Here is a 25,076-nt window from a genome sequence, read left to right as displayed (position 1 = left end):
AGTACTCGAGGGGCAGCCATCGGTTCGAGCAAGGACAGAGAACTGTCGTTCGCTGGGGTTCAGGGGATGTCTGGCTATCCAGTTGCTTCCTCAATGTAACCAGCCTCCTACTGCTCCTATGAAACAACCGCGCGCGCTTTGTAAACATTGCCCAGATGCCGCACGTGCGTCTTTGGCTGTGCGCACAAGGCTGGAAATGACAATTCTGAAAAGATGGGCGCTCGAGCCAGCCTGATACATCGCATGAGCCCCTCGAGCTGACTTTCTTCCATGCTGTCACCGTGATGACCTAACTGGACGCCTGGGAAAGTTCATTTTCCATGAGTCTCCAACGTGTCCCTTTCCTAATGACGCTGAATCCCAGGTGTCAATACAATGCCAGTGTTAACCACTGCACAAGGAGGCCCTGCCACGCCTCGTTGAAACCCTAAAAGTACAGTTTGAGACAAACGATCGTGAAAATGAATAAATCCACAATCATCTATGAAAGCACATGGCAGAAAATGAGACCAAGTCGCTGACCTGGTGAATCAAAGCATCCATTGGCATACAAGAGATCAAAGGGATTTGGAATAACACACATGGGCTAGGCCATTCAGTGCACCCCCTTTCATACCCTTCCTGCAGGTCATGACTGGTCAGTGTGCCTACATTATTTACTAAGCTGTGCACAGCATGATTCAGCAGCTGAGCCGAGCACACACAACAAGATCTGTCAGCTACAAACTCACTGCAGCCCCGGGTGCGCCTCGACCTGCAGCACCCGGGGAGTTAGGCTAGGCTTTTGGATGTTGACTGCAAGGGCCAGCGATGCTTCCCAAGGGGTGGGCTGCTTGTACATCGCACGGCCCTTGAAATATAACCTGGCTTTGTCAGCAGCTTAAACAATTATTATGCCAGTTCCTTCGGGAATATGCTTCCACGTAACCAGGCCCTCGTGCCTGGAATCGTCATCAGTCGTGCCAGACAGTCATAAACACTAGGCTATTATTACCTGTCTAACCTAGAAGTATATATATATATATTTGCAACCATTTCAGTGCTCCCTGTAAAGATGTGCGGACAGGTTCAATACCATTGCAGTGTTTAGGACTTGTGATGTGTATATGTGGACAGCGACGGGATAACTTCTGTTAGGAACAACAGCTGTGAGAACTTTGGAAGAAATAAACATCTGTGATCTTGGGAAGGTCTTTAAGAAACATGAAACAATCTTCGTGTGTACAGTTGCTGCCAATAAATGAATGAATACATGAATACACATAGAAGCATGTACTATGGTCAAAACAAAACGATCTCAACAAACCAAAGTGTTCTCAGTAGTAGAGTACCTCAAGGCCAAAAGGCCCACTGTTGTATGTGTTGGACACCGTGTGATCTTTTGTGAATTCGTAATCGAGCACATACACTGCAAAAATTAAACAAGGTACAGGAAAGGTAGCTTAAAATTAATTTATTTAACAAATATAGCTATAATATAAATGATAATATTTTTCAAATATACAAAATATTACACAGTCCCTCCCCAAGGGACTAATGCAGGTCCATTTGCACACGATAACAGTGCTGTTCGGTAAGAGCGCAGTGATTATGTAACATGCCACCTCTCTATGTCCAGAGATTGTGCTCTGCATCCCTTTTTTTGTAGTGTCGGTGATAGCTCTCAAAATGTAAAAGTTCCTGCCACACTCAGGGCAAACCCGCAATGTCTTCAAGAATTCATAACAATGTGTGACAGGAATGGCCTGTGCACAATGTCCTGAGCCGTGCTGAGCTTCAATGCTGGACGTTTCTGTGAATGTAACTGGAACTGTGGCCATTGCACAAAAAGGAGGAGGCCCATTCTTATGAAAATATCCCATGGAGGAGTGCAGATCGATGCATTTTTGCAAGTGTTAAATACAGAGCCGGCATCACCCCAGCACATCTCACACCTGTGTCTGTGTACCCTCAAAGGAAGGCGTGGCCAGGGGGGCCCACGTCAGAAAGTGCTGCATCAGAAAGGTCCGTGAGGGGTCTAGACTGCCCTATGTCAAGTGGTACATGCTGTACCCCATGTGCGCGGCGTAGAGTCCCATGGGCGACATGGGCATGCTGGACCTGTGGAAGGGTGCACTCGGCCCGTACAGGGAGGCAGCGTGGACGGGCGACCCGAGGGGGAAGGAGAGGCCGAAGGCCGGGCTCATCATGGGCTTGGCAGCCATCTTGAGCTTCTCCAGCTCGGCCTCCTGCAGCCTCTTGGCTTTGGCTCGGCGGTTCTGGAACCAGATCTTCACCTGAGTCTCGGTGAGGCTGAGGGAGCCCGAGAACTCCGCGCGCTCGGCAATCGACAGGTACTGCTTTTGGCGGAACTTCCGCTCCAGCGCCAGGAGCTGCGAGGTCGTGAAAGGCGTGCGCGGCTTCCGGTTGGTCTTGTGCTTCCGGAGGGTGCAGGCAGGGGGGCTCAGCCTTCCTATGGTGGGAGGAAAAGGAGCAGCAGATTTAGCAACACAATAACGCCACTGTATAGCACAACATTAATGCATTCATATAAAGTGCAATTAGACATTCTGTTAAGCAATCTATGTGCAGTGCCACATGAAGAAGCAACGGTATGGTCCAGCAAAGACATGTGAGATGTGAACAGGTAACTAAGAGGAGCCCAGACTCTCAAGTTTGCAAACAGTTTCTTACATTCTTCTCTTTGTGTGACGCTTTAAAATATTATTTGTGCTCAATTGGTTGTAACACAAATGTGGGCTTTACTGCAATTTAGAGTGAGACTAAACACATTTTGAAAACTTGTCATCTTTGAGAAAGATAGCGTCTAACAAGAAGGCGGTAATGCCTTATGGCTGGGAAAATCTAAGTGGTATACAGTTTTATAAGTATAACATGTACATTTACTACTTTGTTGGGACCTGGTTCTTTTTCGCAAAAATGCATGGCCTGGATGTTCGCCAAATACTGCATCACTTTTAGAGACAGTACATTGTAGGAAAATGTAGATTTGTGCGCAGTTCTCCACAAAACGTTTGGAAGATTTAAGGACTTGAAACAAATGATTTGATGGATATTATATTGGATAATTGGTAAAATATTTCCCCTAAATAGTTGTGGCATTTGGGTTGTGGGCCGGGAACCTATATGTGTCGGGCAGAAAAAAATATCTGAACACAAACTAGATTAAAATGTGCCAATTAAAAACAAACACGCACCACCATTTAACTCCAGCAACCGGCCCTGTGATTCAAGATGAATTACCTAGAATTATCTTTATAACAGTTCTGATGTTTGAATTCCATCAGGCTACTAATTGACTCAAGAACACACACTTGAAACTGTGAACTTGCATATTGGTCTGGACATTTCCTGCTGTTATTTATCGCAATGTAACTAGAGGAAATCAGCTTCCCTGTTTATTAGAAAAGGCCCAGCCATTCATTGCTCTAACAGCTCTCTTCGTATGTGCCAAAATTGTCTGCTTGAATAAACCGTAAATAATACTGACACATGTAAACACGGTTATGAGAAGTTTATCAAAGGGCTGATGTGACGAATAAACCCTCAAGTGTCAGTGTTGTTAGTTGGTATTTCCTCAAGTGCGATTGATCCGTCATTTTTAAGAAAGGATGTCTTCACCTCAAGCACGACTTTAAGATGGTAAAAATATACAAAAAATGAAATGTCTATGGAATATCGTGAATTCTTCCAAATAAGCAGCCTGGGAATCTGGAGTGATAACACCGGACTGTCATTATCACTTTTTTTCCCCACAAAATCGAACAATGCATATTTGGCTAATTTATAACTATTACCCATGTCGCATTATAAGGAATTTATACACGAAAAAGTACAACGTTTATTTTAAATAAAACTTAAGCAGCATTCTTAAAATGCAATTTTGACCCGACAATTAAATGTTCTTAATACAAACTGCCCAGGGCAGCATTTAAGATTTAGAACAACTGATCTAAATTCTCGTTCATAAAACAGCACGTCTTTTTACGTTCTTTAATGGTACTTGTCAGTCTCACTGCAGCTCTTTGAGTAGCTCAACATGTATTCCTATGAAAGGTACTTTGAGAATGAGAAAAGTTCCATCTCATTGCTGAGTTTTCCTTTGACGCATTTAGTTTCAAAATTGTTATACACCGGTGAGGGCAGCCTGTCACTTATCTGAATAAATATAATATTGTAATATATTGAATTTAAGCGCGTATATGATGACATGCATCACTGTACCCTAACAATGACGCGCAGTCAGAGCTATATATATATATTTATAGCTCTGATTTGAGCTTATTTTTAATGCAGTTGTAGTATTGTTGAGACGTGTCGCTGTTCATGGACTATGTAATACATTTTGTGGAATACACAGAAAACAGAGAGGTGCAGGTGACGCATGCGGTGAGGTGAGCACGTGAGCCATAGTGATAGATCCAAAGGCAGAGAAACAGATGAAAGCAGCCAGAGGGAGTGGCAATACGCATAGATGTGTTCACACAGCTAACATTAGATGGATGAATGGGTGAATGGGTAGATGCGGATCGCCGAATATAAATTTACTGATTAAGGGCAGTTCAAACAAATGCTTCAAGACAGGCACGCACACTCAACGATGAAACTTTAAAATCGAGATGGAATAAACGTAAATATTAGTAGTTAATGCTGATGGACCATTGGGAGTGAAATGATCTATCCATCTATCTAACTATGAAGAAGACTGTGACAGTTTGACATACACTTCTTGTTATTGTTAATTAGAAAGCTCAAACATGCCACCAGATCAGTAGCTCTCTACGATGCGAACACACAAATACGTTAATAGATATACACAGACACAGTACTCATGTACAGCTGGATGAATAGTTCAGTACAGAGATCAATAGGCGTCACCAGGTGGATGAAAAATTCAACAGTGAGCCCCCACACGTCAATAATTATGCTTAGATGAATTAATAGAGCTGTGAGAGTGATCCGGTGCAGGAACTAAGGAGGGTTCTGAATTGAGATGAAGCCCCTTTAATTCTTTTTAGCACTATATAGAGATGTACATTTTATTTATATGCGTATGCATATGAACTGAGGTCTCATGTGCAGTGTTCATTATATAACCCACTCACTCATTCGTAGGTCTGTATTACCATAGAGGAACAGTTTGCAGAATTTTGCGAACAACAGGTTTCTATATTTTCATTGGTTCGTGAGTCTTGTATTCACGAATATAGTTACAAAATTATAAGGTTTGACCAATAAAACAGAAAGAAGGACAGTTCTTGACACACTGAGTAAAGGGTATGTGAGGCTGCATCAGTGTTTCACTACAAATGGATGGTCGGTACTCCACAGATGGGTGACTAGCTCCCCGCATAGACGAGTAGGTATTCACAGATAGGTGGTTAGTTCACTACGTAGAGAATTAGGTTTGTGCAGATAAAGTATTAATTCTCTACAGATGAAGGAATAATTCCCCATTAGACGAATAGGTATTTACAGGTAGATGATTAGTTCCCTACAAAGAGTTGAGTAGTTCTCTACACAGACGTGTGGTTCTCTAGAGAACGAGCATTAGTTCTCTATAGAGAGAACAGTAGTTCTCCGCGGATGAAAGAATAGGTCCCTATATAGACGAATAGGTATTTTCAGAGAGATGATTAGTTCTCCATAGAGTAGAGGCTCTTAACATATAGATGGACAGTCCTGTACAAACAGACAAGCAGAGAGACGAGTAGAGCCCACCAGTTTTGTATAGGGGTCAGTATGTATACACATGGTATGGGTTCAGTATGTATATATATGGTATAGGGGTCAGTATGTATACACATGGTATAGGGGTCAGTATGTATACATGGTATGGGGTCAGTATGTATGTATAGGGGTGAGTATGTACACACATGGTATGGGGGTCAGTATGTATACATGGTATGGGATCAGTATGTGTATGCAGAGCGACTAATGGTTTTCTACAGAGATGCTAATAGTTCTCTACACATAAGACTATAGGACACGTGAATAGTTCTCTACAGGCAGGTTGGCACTTTGGCACAGGTCAGCATTCCTCAAGATACATTCAGTGCTGCAACCAGAGAGAGGAGCGCCGTGAGGGATGCTCGCCTGCACATTACAGGTAGTATCAGCTCAGAGTTTCACTTTCACCGCTCACTTACTTGCTGAGGGCGGAGAGAACTTGGGGCTCTGCGCCCAGGGGCTCCTCTCGGGCGCCTCTGGGCTCTCGGGCTTCATGAGCGCGTCCTCCTGGAGATGCAGAAGCCCCCCCATAGAATAGTGTCTGCTGACGGAGAGGGGGGACCCAGGGGAGTCCGGCCCGAGCATCGTGGGGCTGGTCTGAGAGGGCCCGGGCAGCGGGGGCACCGCCGGGCTGCAGCGCTCGCGGTCCCTGCTGACCGGCCGGCGGTCGGCCATGAGCGCCTCCACGCTGAAGGGCAGGATGGCTGCAGGCTTGGGCTTGTCCGGCTCCTCGTCCGCCCGCGGGCTCAGGCCCGGCTGCATCCTGGGCTTGTTCAGGGCGGGGGACTCCTCGGCCTTCACTCCCAGCTGGACAGAAGCCATGTAGAGACCGGGGGCCATGCAGAGCGGGTGCAGGGTGGGCTGGACACGGAGCAGGGTCAGCAGTCGAGCGGTCCTGGCACAGCACTGTCACTGCCAGGGCACGGCACCAACTGGTCTAACTGGTAGGAAAGCAGGGGGCCCGGCCCTGGCCAATCGGCGTGCAGAGGGGAGGGACGCCAACTTCCGATTGGCTGCTGAACTCCTTCACCTACCGGCTGCAGAAACTCCTGCACTGGAGGGAAGTTTGCGAGAATACAGGCAAACTTTCAGATCCCAGCTTTATTACACCGCTCCGCTCTTCAGACGGGGGGTGGTGGGATGTGCGAGTGTTTTGGGGTTCCAGACGGCATGCGCGACGCACCCCTCCCGTCCCTCTTCTTCTTTTTATGTGCTTCTCCCCAGTCGTGCTTTTTTTGGGCTTTTTTTGGGCAATAGTTGTAATCTATCAACATTGAAGACGCAGCAAGAGATAGACTTCAGGAAAAAATCATGGCTATCGCGAACCTTTTTTTTCTTCATTTAATACCTCATAAAACACGTCTACTGTTTCTAAGCACAGTAAATAGCAGATGTACAATTTTTTTTTAATTGACTTTTTTCTGCAGATCTATATAGGGCGAACGTATTGGAGCGCTTTACATACGCACGTAGTTACCTTACACAAGGACACATTCATTTCTAAGTAGGCACGGGGAGATTAAGAGATATGCCCAGAATCACTGACTGAAAGCTGACCAAAGACATGCTCGATCTTGGTTCCGCAGATCCAAAGTCGGCATCTCTGGCTGGAAGGCCATAACCTCTCTTCGGCTCGCCCTCCGTACTATGCGGCTTATTCACAAGCCCCGTGTGGCACACCGGCGGCGCAAGCGATTTATAAATAAGCCCCTCTCATTGGAGCGGTAGTTTGTGAACTGAATTAAGGATGAATGGCAAATGAAACAATATGAAGAGATGCCCGCATTTGCATCAACCATTGGACAACACTAGCAATGGGCTGAACATATTAGGGCCGTTTGTATGGCCACCCCACCCCACCCCCACAGAGCACTGAAGGGCATGGAAGGACACAGGGGACTCAGTTTAAACCCTGGCATACATAATGTGCACGTCTGCTCCTGGTGGGAAAGGAGCGGCGGTAATTATAGTGCCCGGTAGAGGCTGTAAACTGCGCATCCCAGTGACGGGGCTGATGTATGCCCCATCTGCTGCTTATCTTTATTAGAAGGGGACCTCCAGAAATGAAACGCCGCCAGTTGTCTGCTCAAGATAAACAAACGGCGCCTGATATTAACGCGCCTTTGCTCCTGGGTCCTCGCAGGCCGGGGTCTCCCCTACTGATGCTTACCAGCATCTGCGCTTTAATGTTACAGCGGGAGGTGACAGAGCAGCCAGGCACCTCGTGCGTGACGCCGGGCGCTGGCGGGAAATGCGGAGAGCGCAGTGCGTGACGTGAGGTGTGCGGCCATGCATCGGCCTTTCCCAGTCCTAAGGCCATGGTGCCACTGCACCTTCTGCACTGATAATAGCTACGCCCCTACGCGGAGAAAGGGATTATATGTGGCTTTTAAGTTTACTTGCGTAGCGTATGAGGCCTGTGGGTTAAGTGTAAGAGACATGGTGCGGAATGAGCTGTGTCTAGGTCGGTGGGGTGAGTTGACGTGTCTCGAGATGATATGTGGGGTGGGCTGCGGGCGAGTGAGCTGTGGGTGAGTGGGTGAGATGTGTTCGGTGGGTTCCGCAGCTCATAGGTGAGAGAGCACAGATTGCTCTCCGGGTTTCGAAGTGTAAGGTGAGCTACAGGTTTGACGGGTGAGCTGTAGGTTAGACGGGTAAGCTACAGGTTTGACGGGTAAGCTACAGGTTTGACTGGTGAGCTGTAGGTTTGACGGGTGAGCTGCAGGTTTGACGGGTGAGCTGTAGGTTTGACGGGTGAGCTGTAGGTTTGACGGGTAAGCTACAGGTTTGACGGGTGAGCTGTAGGTTTGACGGGTGAGCTGCAGGTTTGACGGGTGAGCTGTGTGGTGAGGTGGGGTATTGGGTCCATGAGGTGAGACTGGCTTGACGTGCTGGTGTAAGATCCCACAGTCACTGGGGCAGCAGCGGGGTGAGGTAGTATGAGAGAGGCTGATATGTCGGGTGAAATGTGGAGACATATGCAGGGTGTAAGACCAGCAGCGGCGTGAGCTGTAGGTCCCTCTGCGGAATGCCTGGTGAATACTCTGGTAAATTTGGGTGGGTTAATCTGGTGTATGAGGTAAGAGGGGCAGCTTGATCCGTGGGATGCTACGGGTGAGCGCAGAGCTTTGCAGGATGCGCCTGCCCCGCGCGGCCTTTCCCGGGATGAGCCCAGCCATCGCTCCCCGCTTATCCTCCGCCCGCCGAGCACCGCGCTCGCCCGCCCGCTGGGATGAGTTTACTGACGGCTGCAGGGCTCTAATCTCCACCACCGCAGCGGCTCGAGCAGTCATTTAGGGATAGTTAGTTATCCTAGAGGGAGGGGCAGCGAGATGCCCTCCTTTACTCTAGGCCCGTTGACGAGCCTGTATTGTGCGCAGCGCTTCAAGAGCTAGAAGTGCCAAGGGTAGGCGCTATTTAATACACGTATTATTGATTTTGTGATTTTACACAGCGCGGACATTGCTGAGGGGCATCAGAGTGCTTTACAGGAGTACACTTACTGTCTAACGTGAGAATATTTGAGACACAGACAGAAAAGGCGAGAAACAGCAGCGTGTGTGGGGATCAGAGATTCAGCCCAAGCATCTTTAAAGAGAAGGGTTTGAGTTTCCCTTGAAAGGTAGCATGGCACGGGGTCTTGCGGAGGCCGAAGGAAGAGGGTTCCACATTCTTGCATTGCTTTTAAGAATGATCAGCTGTTCTCTGCTCTCCTTTGAAGGTGGGAGGTTCCACCGTTGTGTCCCCCGTTCCTCATTCCTTTAGTGAGGTGGATGAGTGCAGAGGGGTGCAGGGCCCTGTGTGTGGTGCAGACAGTTTTAGGTGTGCTCCCCCTCCACAGGAAGTCTTGGGAGTGATAGCCGCATAAGTGTGACGTGGGTACACCTCCTATTAGACTGCGATTTGACCCTTACCGACCCCACCTGCCGGCAGGCTTTATTTGACATCGGATTGTAAGCGCGTCTAACGGCAAGGTCGTGGTGTTCACTTGGAAAACCGGGGATCTGCCTTCTTGTGCAAGGAACTGGGATTAAAGTGCAACGCACGGAATCTCGCTGGAGAACACTGCACACGTATTTCATCCTCTCGTGTCCTAGTATGTGCAACGAGGCTATTACAGTCTTGTAAACGAGGCTATTAACAGTCTTGTAAAGTTGAGCTATCAGTTGTGTTTCGATTAGTTGTAAATGAGCTACTATCGATTGAAAAGTAATCTACCCACACGACAATGAGATTTTTTTGGGACAGCGCTTTATACCACAAATTTGCCGATCATCCTACTGGCTGTGCACACCAGATGTTCTAATCACGTTTGACAGGACTCTATTTTCCAACCCCGAAAGGATATAAAGCGATGCCTGCCTTGCCGGATTCAGATCGTGAGCTTTAAATCACTGCCGATGTCAGCGGTGAGCGTTAACCCTTTTAGCTGCATCGCGTTTCTGAATTATGTGAACATTGCTGCTGAATCATCGTTAAGTGTGCGTGTGCATGCACTTTACTCAGCCGCAATGGAAAGCGCTCACAATGTTTCATTTATTTATCAATTATTCATATCATATAACTGCCATTCCCAATATATATCTAAATGATAGAGAGAATCTGATTATAAATGCGTTTTCTTAGTTAATCTGCAAATCTCGCCAGATTCTAAAAGTTACGACGGGACGAATGTTTTATAATTCAACAGTCCATGGTGTTCTCCCGCGTGTATTTTTAAAGTGTTCGCCAGTGGGAAAATTGAATGATGAGCGTGCCCCATGTGTGTATCTATCTATCTATCTATCTATCTATCTATCTATCTATCTATCTATCTATCTATCTATCTATCTATCTATCTATCTATCTATCTATCTATCTTTATATATGTATGTGTATATGTATATATTTATGTGTATATATATATATTTATGTATATATATGTATACACACATATATATGTATGCACACACACATATATATATATATATATATATATATATATATATATATATATATATATATATATATATATATATATATATATATTTATTTGTTAAGGTGACTATTACAAACTGTTCGTTCATCAATATGATATTTCTCTCTGCGCGCTGGGTGCCTGCTTGTATACCAACACGACATATACGATTGCGTTATTTAATACCCGTCTGTCATTATTATTTTGATTGCAATTCTAGAAACTATCTCTCATTTTATATCATACGTCGCGTGATCGTCTCTTTAAAACATTGTCATAATTGTTGCGCAGTCGTCCTCTTTCATCATCAAAGAAATTGAGTCAAAACAAAAAAAATCTATTAAAAAATGTTCCAGAGTCAGCTGGTGTTGGAGTCGCCCTTCGCGTGCAGGATTGATTCTGTTGGGTGTGAGACCCGGTTCATAGCGTATTAAAGGGTTAGTGACCGTTAGTCAGTGCAGACTTTCCGACGAGCAGACTTCGCTGCCGTCCCACATCGGAACAGTGTTAAACCCCCTACCCGTCTAGGCGCTCTCCTCTGCCCGTACCCTTACACCCCCGCGTGCAAACCTGCCCATCACCCCCGCGTGAACAGTGCTCCCCACAGCCAGTGAATATTTCCACGTTCCCGCGTGGGCACTGGGCAGTGTATTTCCCCACTGTGGAAATTCCCATGTGGGGCGATGCATTGAAGCCGGTCCGTATCATGGTTCAGTGTCCGTGTCCCGTGCACACTCAGCTTCCACATGAGCCGCTGCAAGCCTTTATCTTAAATCATTTCTAGGTATTATAAAGTGTCCTACTGTTACTTCAAAGCGCTAGCAGGCTGAAGCAAACTGTACGCTTAAAAACCTTTCTAGTGTACACTGCACAGCATTTTCCGTGGCGTGACTGTTCCACATTCTCATCATGGTCTGTGGGTTGCACAGGATGGCCATGGCATGTCAGTTGCGCTCCACCCTCGCGTCCGGACTTTGCACGACGTCGCGTGACCTGCCGCCGACTGGATGTCTCCAGGCATGGGACCCGCGGTTTGTCATGGGCTTTGGGGCTTAACCTTCCACACAGTGTCATGTGGTCCATGCTTTGCACACTGTCATTTTCAATACCGATTTGCAATCTGTTTTGGCCTCTGCTTAATACTCATATTTGTGTGACAAGTAGCGAGCTACTCCGGAACGTTAACTTAGTAGTTTTTGGTTAGTACACCTGGTCTGGTGTTCTTAAAAGAAACACTTCAGTTTGTTTATGAGGGAATGAAAGAGAATTAGGGGCCAGATGTACTATTAGACTCATCGCAAAAACTGGTGGCAGTCTGCTGCAAGTATTTCTCTTGATCAGTATGGAATCTGTAAACGGACATATGTACGGAAAGGTCGGCTCCCAAAATGCTGGTTAGTTGCAAATTGCAACTCACTTTGATTTGTAAACAATCAAAGGGGCGGTGGCCTGCAGGGGCCAGAAGATCTCGTCTGTGATTGTGTTTAAATACAGTATTGTTTTTGATTCAGTCTGTTTTCTTCACACGATAGGGGGTTAGTATATTTATTTTAAAAAAAAAGCTTCTCTGAGAGTTGGCATTGGTCTCTATTATCGAGTTCTAAAATGGGATTTGTACAAATGGAAAACCTATTTTACAGTCGCAAACACTCCTGGTTTGCTAATCTCAGCGTTTGTGGCCACAAACAAGATTATTATGTTTGGGCCTAGGTGTGATTGCTACAATTGTATATGATTTATATAGCAAGCTCCATCTTCCTTAATAGATACACCATCACTTGGAAAAAAAATCACCAGTGAAATTATGGTTATTATGAGCCAGACATAAGTCCAAGGTGGTTTGATGTATTCTTTCACTCTATCTTTAAATGTCCTCCCCTCAATTGAAAAAAAGCCCTTTATTACATTCTCTTATTTGACTTGGCAGACTATCCAATGTCAAGTCATTAATGGACTTGTTTCACATTCTGATACTTCTTTATTTGAATCGTGGGTGAAACAGACTCTGAAACTTTCTCATCTGACTCACGTTCAATGTGCAGAGGTGGTGAAGTTGACAGTCACACTCCATCAACAGTTTTTTCACTGCTCACCACTCATTGTTCTGTGCTTTGCATTGATTCGTGCTGTCAGATGCACAGTCAGTGGTAGTTTTGAAAGTTGCACTAGTCTGCTGTGCAAGATGGACCACATGGTATGGGTTCTTTGTGCCTTCAGACACCTTCTCACATCTTCTTCCTCTAAAGTAACAATGGTGATATCGCTGTTCTTGTTTCTTTCATTCCCAGCACTTTCATCCCCATCCCCAGCACAGGATCTTGATAGGTTGAACCAAACTCTTCCTTCAATCCGAGTCCCTCTACTACAAATTCACCGACCTTCGGTAACCAGTCCCTGACAGCATCAGAGTTGTAGTCTGACTTAGACCATCCCTGGCATGCAGCAAATCCTGCGGCAGAGATGTGAATGATTCTGTGGATCCCTCCTGCCTGGAAGGTCAGAACATTCATTTTGACTCCAAACAATATGAGACCCATATTGTTAAAACCTCTCTGAACACTAAGCAGGTTCTGAACTCAGAGTTCACTAGTCAAGGCTTATTTTAATATGACATTAGCTCTTTCGATGTACCTGTTTGAGCTGGTCCTAAAGGGTTGTGGAAATTGGAGGCTTACTCCCACCATATCAAGTGTCTCTGCTAATGTTTTTTAAGGTAAACGCAGGACATTTATCAGAATGATATGATGGAACTCCACCCATTCTTACTAAGCCTAACAAGTCTTTTTTGCCTATGAATGCAATGACCTGTGGCCACACCCATATGTACAGAGTGCTTGAGTCTTTCACTACCAGTGTATAGTTATATTTATCTACTGGCTAGAATGAATCAACTTGGTTGAAGTACTCTATGGAAGAGATGAAAAGCTTTCTCCAATTGAGTTAGCGGGGTCTTATAATAGTAACATTTTGTTTTGACAACTTCTTATTGTAGTACATACTGTTTGGTTTGTTTTGGCATTAATAGCAGTTAGTAACATTCCTGTAAGAGGTGTAGCATCACAGACACCCCAGCATGTGCAGAGCAGAGCCTATTCCTCCATGAGTGGCTTTTATTTGGGTTAATTGGTTACACTGATTTGGTATATGGCGTTCCCTTATTTTAATGGAGCTTACTGTAGGGAGACCATGTTGTGCAGGACGCAGTTGTACTTCTCCGGAAAGCCAGGGCTGGAGTTATTTGTGTGTGTGATGATTGGACTGCGGAGTAAATATCCAGGACGATTCTGGTTTATGATCAGGTCATTGCTGGTACTTTTCAAACAATCTTCTGCATGTCAGATTTTGCAGCCTGATCAGTAGCAGAATTGCCTTTAAAGTGATATCCCTTATTCTGGTGTGCCAGCATGTGCTGGGCTTCCACCAAAGAAAGCTGTCATTTGACCTAAAGCTGCTTAGCTTTTATCGTCTTTTCCCCTGAAACTTTGTAATCATTGTTTTTTCAACACTTTAGGTCACACACCTCTCTTATGCTTATGATATCGTGTTATTAAGTCACACAAGAATAGGATTTCACAGGGCAATTAACAAACTGGTGCAATTTGCTAAGGTAAACATGCTTGAAAAAAATACAAAACAAAAGCCATGACCATAAGTCGTCGCTCCGAAAAACAACTGCCATTTAAAATCAGCGATACACAACTGGAAGTGGTCAGCAGCTACAAGTACCTAGGTATACGTCTGGATAACCGACTCACTTTTCGAAAACACAATGAGATCCTAATGAAGAAAGGAAATGGACTAATATTAGCCTTCTGCTCAATGGCAAGGAGCCTAAAAGGCCCATCATTTACTCCACTATTAGCAGTTCCCCCCTTCCATGCTGCCGTCGGCCGTAGCACCAGCACTACCAATGGCCGACGGGCCCCGCCCGTTTTGCGGAAGTTCCGCCATTCCCCAAAATCGGCGGCGCAGCCAACGGGTTAAAGCAAAACTCCTGCCAACAGTGGCCTGCTCAAGCGAAATGCAGCACGGGAAAGACGAGGCGATCCTGGATAGCCTACAAACCCAGACATATAAAATAATATTCTCCTTACCCCGCAACTCTTCACCGGCGAAGGTCCAGTTTGAATTTGGCTTGCAGCAGCAGTATCTACACAGAAGATATGTAATAATAAAAACATGGAACAAGATCTGGTCCAATTGATAAAACTCAATCAACAATGCGCTCTGGAGGGCACCAGACGAGGACCCCCAGTCTGCTTACATCAAGTACTTACAATCATCCTTAAAGCTCACAAATATCACAGGTCTTTGGCAACTGAATCTTCCATTCTGTTCCTTTCAACAAACACTGAAGAAAACGGCAATAAAGCACTCGCTAATAGAAGATAAAACAAGATTAAGCAAGAGAGCCCATGCCTGGATGGTCTTGCAATCATACGCAAAACTGTAACCTGCGACATACTTGGGTCAGACTTATTCCCCCTATTCGAAAACAACGTTTTTAGCAGTACGTTTTGGATCATTACTGTCAAAAGCAGACCAATCAAGTTGGCAAAAAAAGGGCCCAAAGTCATGCAGTCTTTGTGTAGCGCCAAAGTTGGACTTCATCCATTTAGTATTGTTAGAAATCGGATTTCTGGTTGGCTAGGGCAAGCGCTTAAGCCAGGCAGACACCACCACTCTAGTCAGGGCAAGGACGTTACATGCCGAAGATAACCCCTGCTCACCCTCTTGGTAGCTTGGCACGACCAGTCAGGCTTATCCCGGAGGCAATGTGTAAAGCGTTTGTGCAACAGACACACACAGCAGCAACACACTAGGCACACCACAAAAGAAACCCCACACAAGGTTATATAAAAAATAGCCTTTGTATTACTCATAAACACATTAGAATGTAATCACATATGTACACTGTGCCACCTGGCACTAGATATAACTTTACAGGGGATTATATACAATACTGGGCCAATAGGCCACTGTCATAACCATTAGAACAGGTAAGTAAGAAAACAACCAGTAACTACTGGGAAAGGCGCCTAGCATAAACACATTATGCATCCATCACATTAGGTATAAACGACATTATGAAACCATATTAGACATCAACACCTCAACAGGCGTTTTTCCACTCAGTGTTGTTGTCCACATTACCAGGACATTCTCAAGCGGGGCCCTGTCTTGGCCTCACCCTGCAATGCCCCTTTCTCAAAGGCAAGGGCTCTGCCTACCTTTGTGTTCCTCAAGCACCTGCTCGCGATCTGGCAGTGCAACTGCGAACACCGATTCTCGCCCCAAATTCAGGGCAGCACAAGAATTGACTTGGGCAGTCTCGGGGGAGGGCAGCCAACACCTTGCTCCCCCTCCTCTGTTCTGACTCAGAATGAAGGATGCTCCCGCCCTCATGGCGACTGGAGCTTACGGCAAAGAAGCTCAGCCCCACTCACCATTCATTGTGGGTTGAGCAATTCAAGTGACAGCCGTCTTGCCACTGATGGATCAGACTCTTGTGCTTCTCTCCTCAGCCTCGCGGTCTGGAGCGCGATACTTCCTTGTCCTGCCCACAACCAGGCGTAGACCGCGCCTGACTTCTGGCAGCCTTCCCAGAGCAGCGGGACCAGCTCCCTGGACATCAGAGATCACTAGGCGAATTCAGCTTGCAGGGCTCTCTACCTCTTCACGGGAGCCCCGCCTATGGTCAGCGTCCTCCGTCTGACTTCCGGTTCTAGGATTCACGGAGCAAAAGTCTCCACCACGCCTTGGTCCCGGTGAGGCAGGTCGACATACGCTGCATGGCCGTACGCTCAGGACACAGCTGGGACACTCCACAAGAGCAGCAATCATACCCTGGCTGCTAGGCAAATTGGTGGATGAACTCAGCGCTCGGCCAGTCCCTCCCATAGAACACAAAGCAGGGAGCTGGCACCGTTCCTCTCATGCTGGAAAGCAGGAGGTTGGAGTGGTGCACTACTTCAATAAGTCATTATAGTCTTGTTATGTTGTCTCAGTAGATACTTTATTTTTCATGAATTTCCAACAATAAAAGATACCAGGCAACGCGTTTCGTTCATATACAATGAACTTCTTCAGGGCAAAAAATGCAATTAGGAGACTGGGGGAAAGGATCCTAAGTTCCCCCTGGTGTTCCCTGAGAGCTGAATGTAAGCTCTGTCATTGGTGTAAAGTCGTGGTCAATCTGGTAGTCGATATGCACAAAATACTGTGTCTGCGTGGGCCTCCTTGACAAGGGCCAGCGCTTGATTTATCTGAAAAGCTGGAAGCTATGGTCGGCTTCGATCAAAGGGGCCTAATTGCATTTTTTGTCCTGAAGAAGTTCATTGTATATATACGAAACGCGTTGGCTGGTATCTTTTATTGGTACCTCTCTGCTTGCCCTATTCTTGAGCTTGTAAAGCTATACGCTAAACACTTTTCTTCTCTTAGAGGTTTTCTACTGAAATCCTCACTATGCTGACACCTTCCTATTTCCCCGTCCTATTTCTTAATTTCATCTGAGTTTTCTCATTCTTAATCATTCTCAATCGAACTTAGAGCTCTGATTAGATTACCCTTAAACTTTTGCCATCTGTACTTATGTGGCTGTACTTGTCACACTTTGATGCTATTGAACTAGATTTATTTTGTTGACTAACATCTCCTTTTGAATTCTGTATCCCAAGCAATGCTTAATTTGCATTGAAATGAATTAATTATTAATTTGTAATAAACCCCGTTGACTTTAGTTATTGATTCCTGGTCCTTATTGTGTGGCCAAATGGGTAACAAGAATTTGAATTGTTTTGTTGAATGCTAACTAATTTTCTTCCGCTAACCAAGTCTGTCGCATGGAAATTGTGACTGTGTGCCAACATGCCATCAGAGCATAGCCCTGAATTTTCAAATGGGCAAAAACTCAGAATATCCATTGTTGAAGTTGGTGACACGAATCACTTCTTTAAACATGTGTTACCCCTCATTAGGACAGTTATAGAAATTACCATCAACACGACAACCTAACTGCCTTATGCTCCAATATTATTATAAGCAGATTGAGCAGGATGCTCTTTATCTCAGATATTTCCAGTGCCAGTTACAAATTCATACTCAGCCTTCTTAGTGATGGTGAATCAGCATCCATCTATCCTGTAGGCAACTTCACGCACATACTCACTATTGCTTTTGTTTTGTGGATGAAACTACACATGCATGGGGCCATCTGGTTCTGCAAAAAATTTATGGCTACAAATGAAAATGTGCTGAAAATCTGCTGAGCTGTGGCTGCAGTATACCACAAGGATAGCTGCTGTTGCCGTGTCTAATCAGGAAGAAATACAACAGCATTGCTACAGGTTTTCTCAGGAAAAGAAGAGTGTCTCAGTAGTCTAAGGAGTCAGGATGTGCTCTGCAATGCAGTCAGGCAATAAGTCCTAAACTCCTTTCATGCAGAACCTTGCTCTATGCTGCATTTGAGCCAGGAGTTATGTTGACAAGCACCAGGCGTTAGCTGGGTGGGATTTAAATACCCAAAGCCCACCAAAGAAGGCCATCGAGATATCACAAGAGTTTGATGCCCCACAAGAAGAATAGCTTTTCCTATTACTTCCCTGGCGGCTGCAAGGCTGTGGGTTTCAACTGAATAAAGAGGACTCCTTGGATCTGGGCAAAGTCTCATTTGATGTGGATGATGGAGTTAAGCAGTCAGATTTTGAAGGTGTCTCAGCCCCTAAATTTCAAGTATTCTTTAATGGAGATAAGTCCTTCATCTGTCCTTTGTGCAGTATAAGGTATTGAACCTACTCCAAGCCACTCTATGTTGTGGTGACCCGCTGATGGTAGCTTAAAATTCACTTGGACGGGTGTTTGTTTTATTGCTCTGGTTTGTGAGGTCTGGAACTTGTTGGTCATTCAATGATCGCTGATCTTGTAAATATGGAAGGTTTTTGTAAAACAATATAGGCCGGATTTACCAAAACATTTCGCTGATACAATTTCACCAAAAGCGATGAAACTGGTACAGAATGTTGATCAGTTATTTAATATGCAGTGCAAACGTTATTATGAGCTCGAAAGGTGCCTAAAAGTAACAAAAAGTGTGCTCTGTGCTGTTTTGCATTCCATTGGTCAAGGGAGAGTCCTTTGGATGATTGTTCCCATGCTACCACCCATGATTTTTGAAGAAAAATCCTATCTGCTAACAATGGTAGACAGGACTTTCTGTCAAAAAATTATCCCTCCTCGAGGCAGGGTCAATCAGCCTGATTCATCAAGCCGAAATCGGCTCGCAAAGGGCCAGATTCTGAGAATCTCGCTATTTTGCGAGGAATTACATTTAAGGAATCTCTATTTGAGATTCCTTAAATGCAATTCATCATCCATTTAAAAATTGGAAATTTGCAATTTCGGCCCGCTATTTACCGCGAGGTCAAACCTCGTGGTAAATAGCGAAAACTTAGAAAAATGCTTTTGAAAGCATTTTTCTAAGTTGCATGTTGCACACACACATGTCCTTTGGACATGTGTGTGCGCAACACCTGTTTCAATTTGCATTTAAGGGGTGCTACAGGGTGTCCTTTGGACACCCCTGGCACCCTTTAAATCGCTATCTTATTTGCGATTAGCTAATTGCTAATCGCAAATAAGTAATACTCCCCATTCATTCCTATGGGCCTTTTGGCCCATAGGAATGAATGGGGAGTTATTCCTTATTTGCGATTAGCAATTTGCTAAGCGCAAATGAGGAATGTGTAGGAATCGCAATTCTTTATGCAATTTCTATATGAATCCCGTTTTGCAAGTCCTTAATAGCGATTCCTTATGAATCGCTATTAGGGGCTCGCAAAACGGGAGATTGATGAATCAGGCTGAATGTTTTTATTTCTCCAAACTTTGCATGTGCACTGCACTCGACAGCACACATAAAAAGTGAGCAGTTTTAAATGATACCCTTCCTGTAAAAAAACGATTCTAGAGTCACACGCCATTGCAACTTTGCACTGTGCAAATGCGTGTGTCTGTTGCTTGGTAGCCTGAGTTTGTGCCTGTGCATGGTAAGAGAGCACCAGTGTCATGTATTTGCAAATATGGTGCTGTCCCCTCTCCCCTTCATGCAACGTGCACCACATCTTTGGTGGGTGCTTTGCATTGACAGTAACAGTATCCCCGTGTGTCACTATGACTTGTAAGTACTTGGGGAGTTAATGGACAATGCTTAATATGACTCTTTCTCCTTGGATAAAACTGCAAAAATGTTAGGCTGCTCACAAAGTCGCTAAGAAAGAATTCTCACAGGGGGTAAAATGCTATTCAACAAAAATCAAGTTTCTACTAGCATAAGGGATCGGTTTATTGGTGTGGGTGTTTTAGGCACAGTACCCCAGACTAAATATTGCCAGAATGCCATGTTTTCAAAAGTAACTCCTTATTTATTTTAGAATCCCCTAAACAAGATGCTTCTGATAAATTACATTTAAGTAAATTCACAGCATTTATGGGCTCTCTCCCACTCCAATATTACCCAATATCACAGAAGCTTGGTTAACAACAGCGTGAACTCTGCCTTCATACCCTTTAACTAATTTACAGTTACAGATTCTAAGATTACTTAAAAAACATAACTCCTTCAAGACAACCTAAACCTCTTGGTTTGGGGGGTTTAGTTCCTCAGGAGTAGTCTGATGCCTCAAAAGGTTATCCTTCGTATAATATTGAGGTTTTTGTAAGGGCAACTTAGCACTAACCTCATGCATGTAGATATAAAATTTAGGACCTCCACTAGGTGTTCAAAAAATATGAGTTTCATCATTAAGATGTAATTGGCAGAAGTCACAAGTGTCAGGAGGGATTCTGCCTAGAGGTTAACCTGCTTCAACTGTACCTTGCTGCATTCATCACAGATTATTTCATCACATTTCACACTTAGGGGCCAATTACGGTGTCGGTCAGAAAGCATTTATACTGACTCGGTTTCGGAATGGTTTCCGACCGACTTGGGTTCGGGAAGTCCGACTGACCAATTACGATGTTTCCAAACTCCGTTTGGTTGCACTCCCATTGACTTCAGGAGCCTGTCTTGTGACAGACTACATATGCTCCCATTGAAAAATAGGTTGGTCACGGAAAATCTTGCACCCTATGGTGGGCACCGCTTGGTGACTGCCACACTGTGCATGGTTGGAAAGAGGGGTCCTTGGAATACCCCCATGGGCCTCAACCGGAGGCCTCTGGTTGAAGGGGAGTCCTGCTACGGGCCCCCAAATTCAGATTCTGACAGTCGATCTATGTCAGACTGACTGATTCGGAAAGGCTGTCCGAATCCGACATCATAATCGCTCGGTCGGAAGCATGGCCCATAAAGACGTACGATTCGGCTCCGACCAACTTGGTGTCCCCGAGTGTTGTTAGAACGTGAGTCGGAATGTCCAAAAGGTTTCTGACCATCGTAATTGGTCAGTCGGAAATAGTAGGTCGGAAACAAGGCTTCCGTATCGGATTCGGGCGAAACAACTGCCATTCGGAGCCTTTCCGAAAGACATTGTTATCGGCCCCTTAATGTTTTACCCCAATAATAATCTAAGGCCTCTCTTTTTTCTAAATTATATTTATTGTATTAATAATCAAGAATAGAAAAATGAATATTCCAAGTGCATATGGCGCAGTAGTCACAGTAAAGATCATATACAGAAATTGTCGTAAAACATAAAAAACATCCAGGGTTGTCTATACAATTATTTTTAAAGAATCGTATTATGTATTCCAACATGATTCCATATGATATCATATAATCTAGCTACTCTGGATGCATTGTTGAAATTTCGAACCAAGGCTATTTATACAGTTCTCATCAAGGCTAAGGGCCTGATTTAGATCATGGTGAATGGGTTACTCCATCACAAAAGTCACAGATATCCTGTCCACCAAAATATAAATCCCAATGTATTTAATGGGATTTATATTCTGGCAGACGGATTATCTGTTACCGTTGTGATGGAGTAATCCATCCACCAAGATCTAAATCAGGCCCACAGTAACCTGTCTTGTGTTCTAGAAAGAAAGAAAGAAAGAGGACCCTCAGTGTTTTAGGTCATTTATAGTTGGACATCAGAACATCTATACGTAATAGTGAAGTAACATACCTCCTATGTGGGTATATACTAGATGGATTTTGGTATCCACAACTTGTCAGCTCAAGAGATGTGTCTACAAGTGATACTTGGAGAATGTTTAGTCACATCACCTAGAGACCAGTGCTGTTTATCATCGTGATTACTAGTTAACGTGCACCTACCCAGAATGTGGTGAAATGCAGCATATTGCTTGCGAATCACTGGGTGAACTCTGGGGCACAAACGTTTGGGGATCTAGAAATCAATCAGTGCCCCTGGAAATGAACATAAGATACACATTACTATGTAACTTACTGATGGGGTTGCTTTCATACTGTATCTATTCAACAATTCTACTTATTGGCAAGTTCGTGTACTTCATCAGTGTTTTCAATCAGAGTAAAATGGATGCCCATGTTGACCATGTTTTCACAAACTGTCACAGTGAATCAATGAATTATTTGATGGTGGTCACTGTAAAAGTTTCTTTATAATCAATGCTAGCAATGCTTTGGAAAATAGCAGTAGGTTCATTCCATATAATATAACTGTAGAACTCAATGAAGTCCAGTAGACAGCTCTTGTAGTTTTAGTTTATTCTTCAAGTTACATCTTGGTAAATTCCAATGTAAGTCTTAATATAAGCTCTTAATATGAGCCCCACCAGGAGCAGCCTCCTGGCTGCTCAGCCCATCTTCTCCAACAGCTCCACCTTCAAGTACAAACATCCATAACATTCCAAATGACATCATATAGCTAGAGCATCAGGCAGAGAACCGGGGCCAAGGAGATGCATTACATAAGAAGCAGATTACTACACATCTTCCCCTTTATAATATTTAACACAATGAAATAGTATACAATTATATAAACTTAGGAAGAGAAGATAAACACTCCAGAAGTAAACGTAAAAGAACACCATAATAACATGAGCCAAACTCTCCTTATGTAATAATAATAATAATGTAAAATCAATGCAATAATGAGAAAATAGTAATGTAAGTAATAAAATAGCATTCCCTATGTAATAATAATAATAACGATGCAATAGTAATAATGTAAGTATTAAACAGTAAGACAGCTTTCTCTATGTAATAATAATGATAATAATAATAATGACATTGTAAATGTAGTAATATAAGTAATAAAGTAATAAAATAGAAGTCGTAAACTTAAACAAATGGCAGGACCAGGGAATACCATTGGCCCTCTACTGCACACACTATAATATACCGTACAGTTACCAAGAAGTCCCTCTACTGCATACTATTGCAGGACCAGGGAAATTTACGTATCCTCTAATGCACATACTATAATGTTCTGTCTGCATACTAGTGCAGGACCACACACGCATTAATGCACAGTAACCTCCCAATAAGAGAACACATACCTCTTCGTAAAGGGGGAATCCACCTCCCTATAAACCACCACACACAGTAACCCAAGGGGGACTCCACCTCCCTATAAACCACCACACACAGTAACCTTCCAAGGGGGAATCCACCTCCCTATAAACCACCACACACAGTCTTAATATAAGCTCTTAATATAAGCCCCCCAAGGAGCAGCCTCCTGGCTGCTCAGTCCATCTTCTCCAACAGCTCCACCTTCAAGTACAAACATCCATAACCTTCCAAATGACATCATATAGCTAGAGCATCAGGCAGAGAACCAGGGCCAGGGAGATGCATTACATAAGAAGTAGATTACTACACAAACATTATCTGAAAGAACAGAATTATAAGCATTGAGTAACAACACTAACATCATGATCAAACCAGCAGACAAGGGCCTTGTTAGAGTTGCCTTGGACACCACGAAGTATAAAAATGAGAGCTACAGACAATTAAGCAATCAGGCACATTACAATACTTTTACAGGTAACCCTTTACATGAGGTACAAGAAAGGATCAAAGGAGTAACTGATTTAGCACTGTAGGCAGGCAATATCAAAAAGAAGGAACACAGATGCCTCAATAAAGCACATCCTGGCATAATAGTGATCTATATATTACCCAAGATCCACAAAAATCTTGTTGATCTACCAGGGAGACCCATAGTAGTTGGGTGTGTTTTGCACTTAAGCCAATATGTAGATACATACATACATTCTTAAAATCCAAGGTACCTAAGATACCATCAGATGTGAAGAACAGCAAAGACTTTATTTACTGTATTGATGGAAAACACTTTGATGGCAATTGCCAAATAATAGATAGTAATTGCTGAATAATAATAACCATTGATGTGGATGCTTTATATTCTAACATTCCACAAGATGAAGCAACGACAACCAGTAGAAAATACTAACCATGACCCTAGATGGTAAATATACACCCACACATTTTGCCATAGAACTAGCAGAGATTGCACTTACTCACAACTGCTTCATGTTTAAAACAACAGTACTATCTACAAACAAAGGAAGTAGCCGTGGTGGCATGTTTTGCTCCAGACATTGCAAATCAAATCAAATCAAATCATTTAATTTGTAAAGCGCGCTACATACCCGTGAGGGTCTCAAGGTGCTGGGGGGAGGGGGGGACGGGTGGGGGTGGAGAGAGGGGGCTGCTACTGATCGAAGAGCCAGGTCTTGAGGAGTCTGTATAGATTAATTTGAAGCAAATGTATTCATGCCCATGAGTAATCCACATGATCAGCATATCCAACTGTAGAAAAGGTACGTAGATGACATCTTTATTATCTACAATGGGGATGAGGAGACATTAGAAAACTTCACTACGTGGCTTAATCCACACAATGATGACCTTACGTTTACCACAAATTTGTGCAGAATAAACTGAAATCTTTGGATTTGATAGTGAAACATAATCTAGAAGTACTTTGTATAGTAAAACTATCCGGATACCAATGCATTATTAAGAAATGATACCGATCACCTGAGAGTCCTGAGGGATAACTTACAGTATGGACAATTCCTAAGAATTTGAGGGCGTTTTACTCAGAGGGAGGACTATTTTAGGAAAGCAGTAACGCTAAGTTCAAAATTGGCTATGAAAGACTATCCAAGAAGAGTAATCCGAAGAGCATTGAAAAGGGCATGGTGTTATCCCAGGGAGGCCACTCATACCACTGAAACGCATAATACATATTAGACAAAGATTCTGATGGTAATGACCTTTAGTCCAGTTAACAATTATATAAAAAGGATAATAAAAAGACCGTGGCCTATTTTGGAAGAAGTGACTAAAGAACCTCATACAAATGAAATAGAAGTATTACAGACAATGTAGTGAGAGCAAACAGGGAGCCAAAATCCATCATTA

General features: G+C 44.0%; 1 protein-coding gene across 1 annotated transcript; it reads right to left on the bottom strand.

The window, feature by feature from the left end:
- Positions 1 to 1,457: 1,457 nt before the first annotated feature.
- On the bottom strand, positions 1,458 to 6,636 carry MSX1 (msh homeobox 1). The gene is made up of 2 exons (XM_078678993.1): positions 6,150 to 6,636; positions 1,458 to 2,452 (listed from the first exon to the last, which is right to left on the bottom strand). Exons 1-2 carry the CDS (start codon positions 6,568 to 6,570, stop codon positions 2,028 to 2,030), a joined length of 846 nt encoding a protein of 281 aa, XP_078535119.1. The 5' UTR covers positions 6,571 to 6,636; the 3' UTR covers positions 1,458 to 2,027.
- Positions 6,637 to 25,076: the final 18,440 nt, after the last annotated feature.

This window comes from Lissotriton helveticus, chromosome 2_2 (assembly GCF_964261635.1).
Source record: "Lissotriton helveticus chromosome 2_2, aLisHel1.1, whole genome shotgun sequence".
Lineage (NCBI taxonomy): Eukaryota > Metazoa > Chordata > Amphibia > Caudata > Salamandridae > Lissotriton > Lissotriton helveticus.
The sequence above is the reverse complement of the archived record's forward strand: the minus strand, read 5'-3'. Positions and strand labels throughout refer to the sequence as shown.

Excerpts from the sequence above, each read along its gene's own strand:
- MSX1 (XM_078678993.1), bottom strand. The coding sequence starts at position 6,570 with ATGGCCCCCGGTCTCTACATGGCTTCTGTCCAGCTGGGAGTGAAGGCC. Across the intron at positions 2,453-6,149 it reads GTTCTCTCCGCCCTCAGCAA|GAAGGCTGAGCCCCCCTGCC; the intron begins GTAAGTGAGCGG and ends CTCCCACCATAG.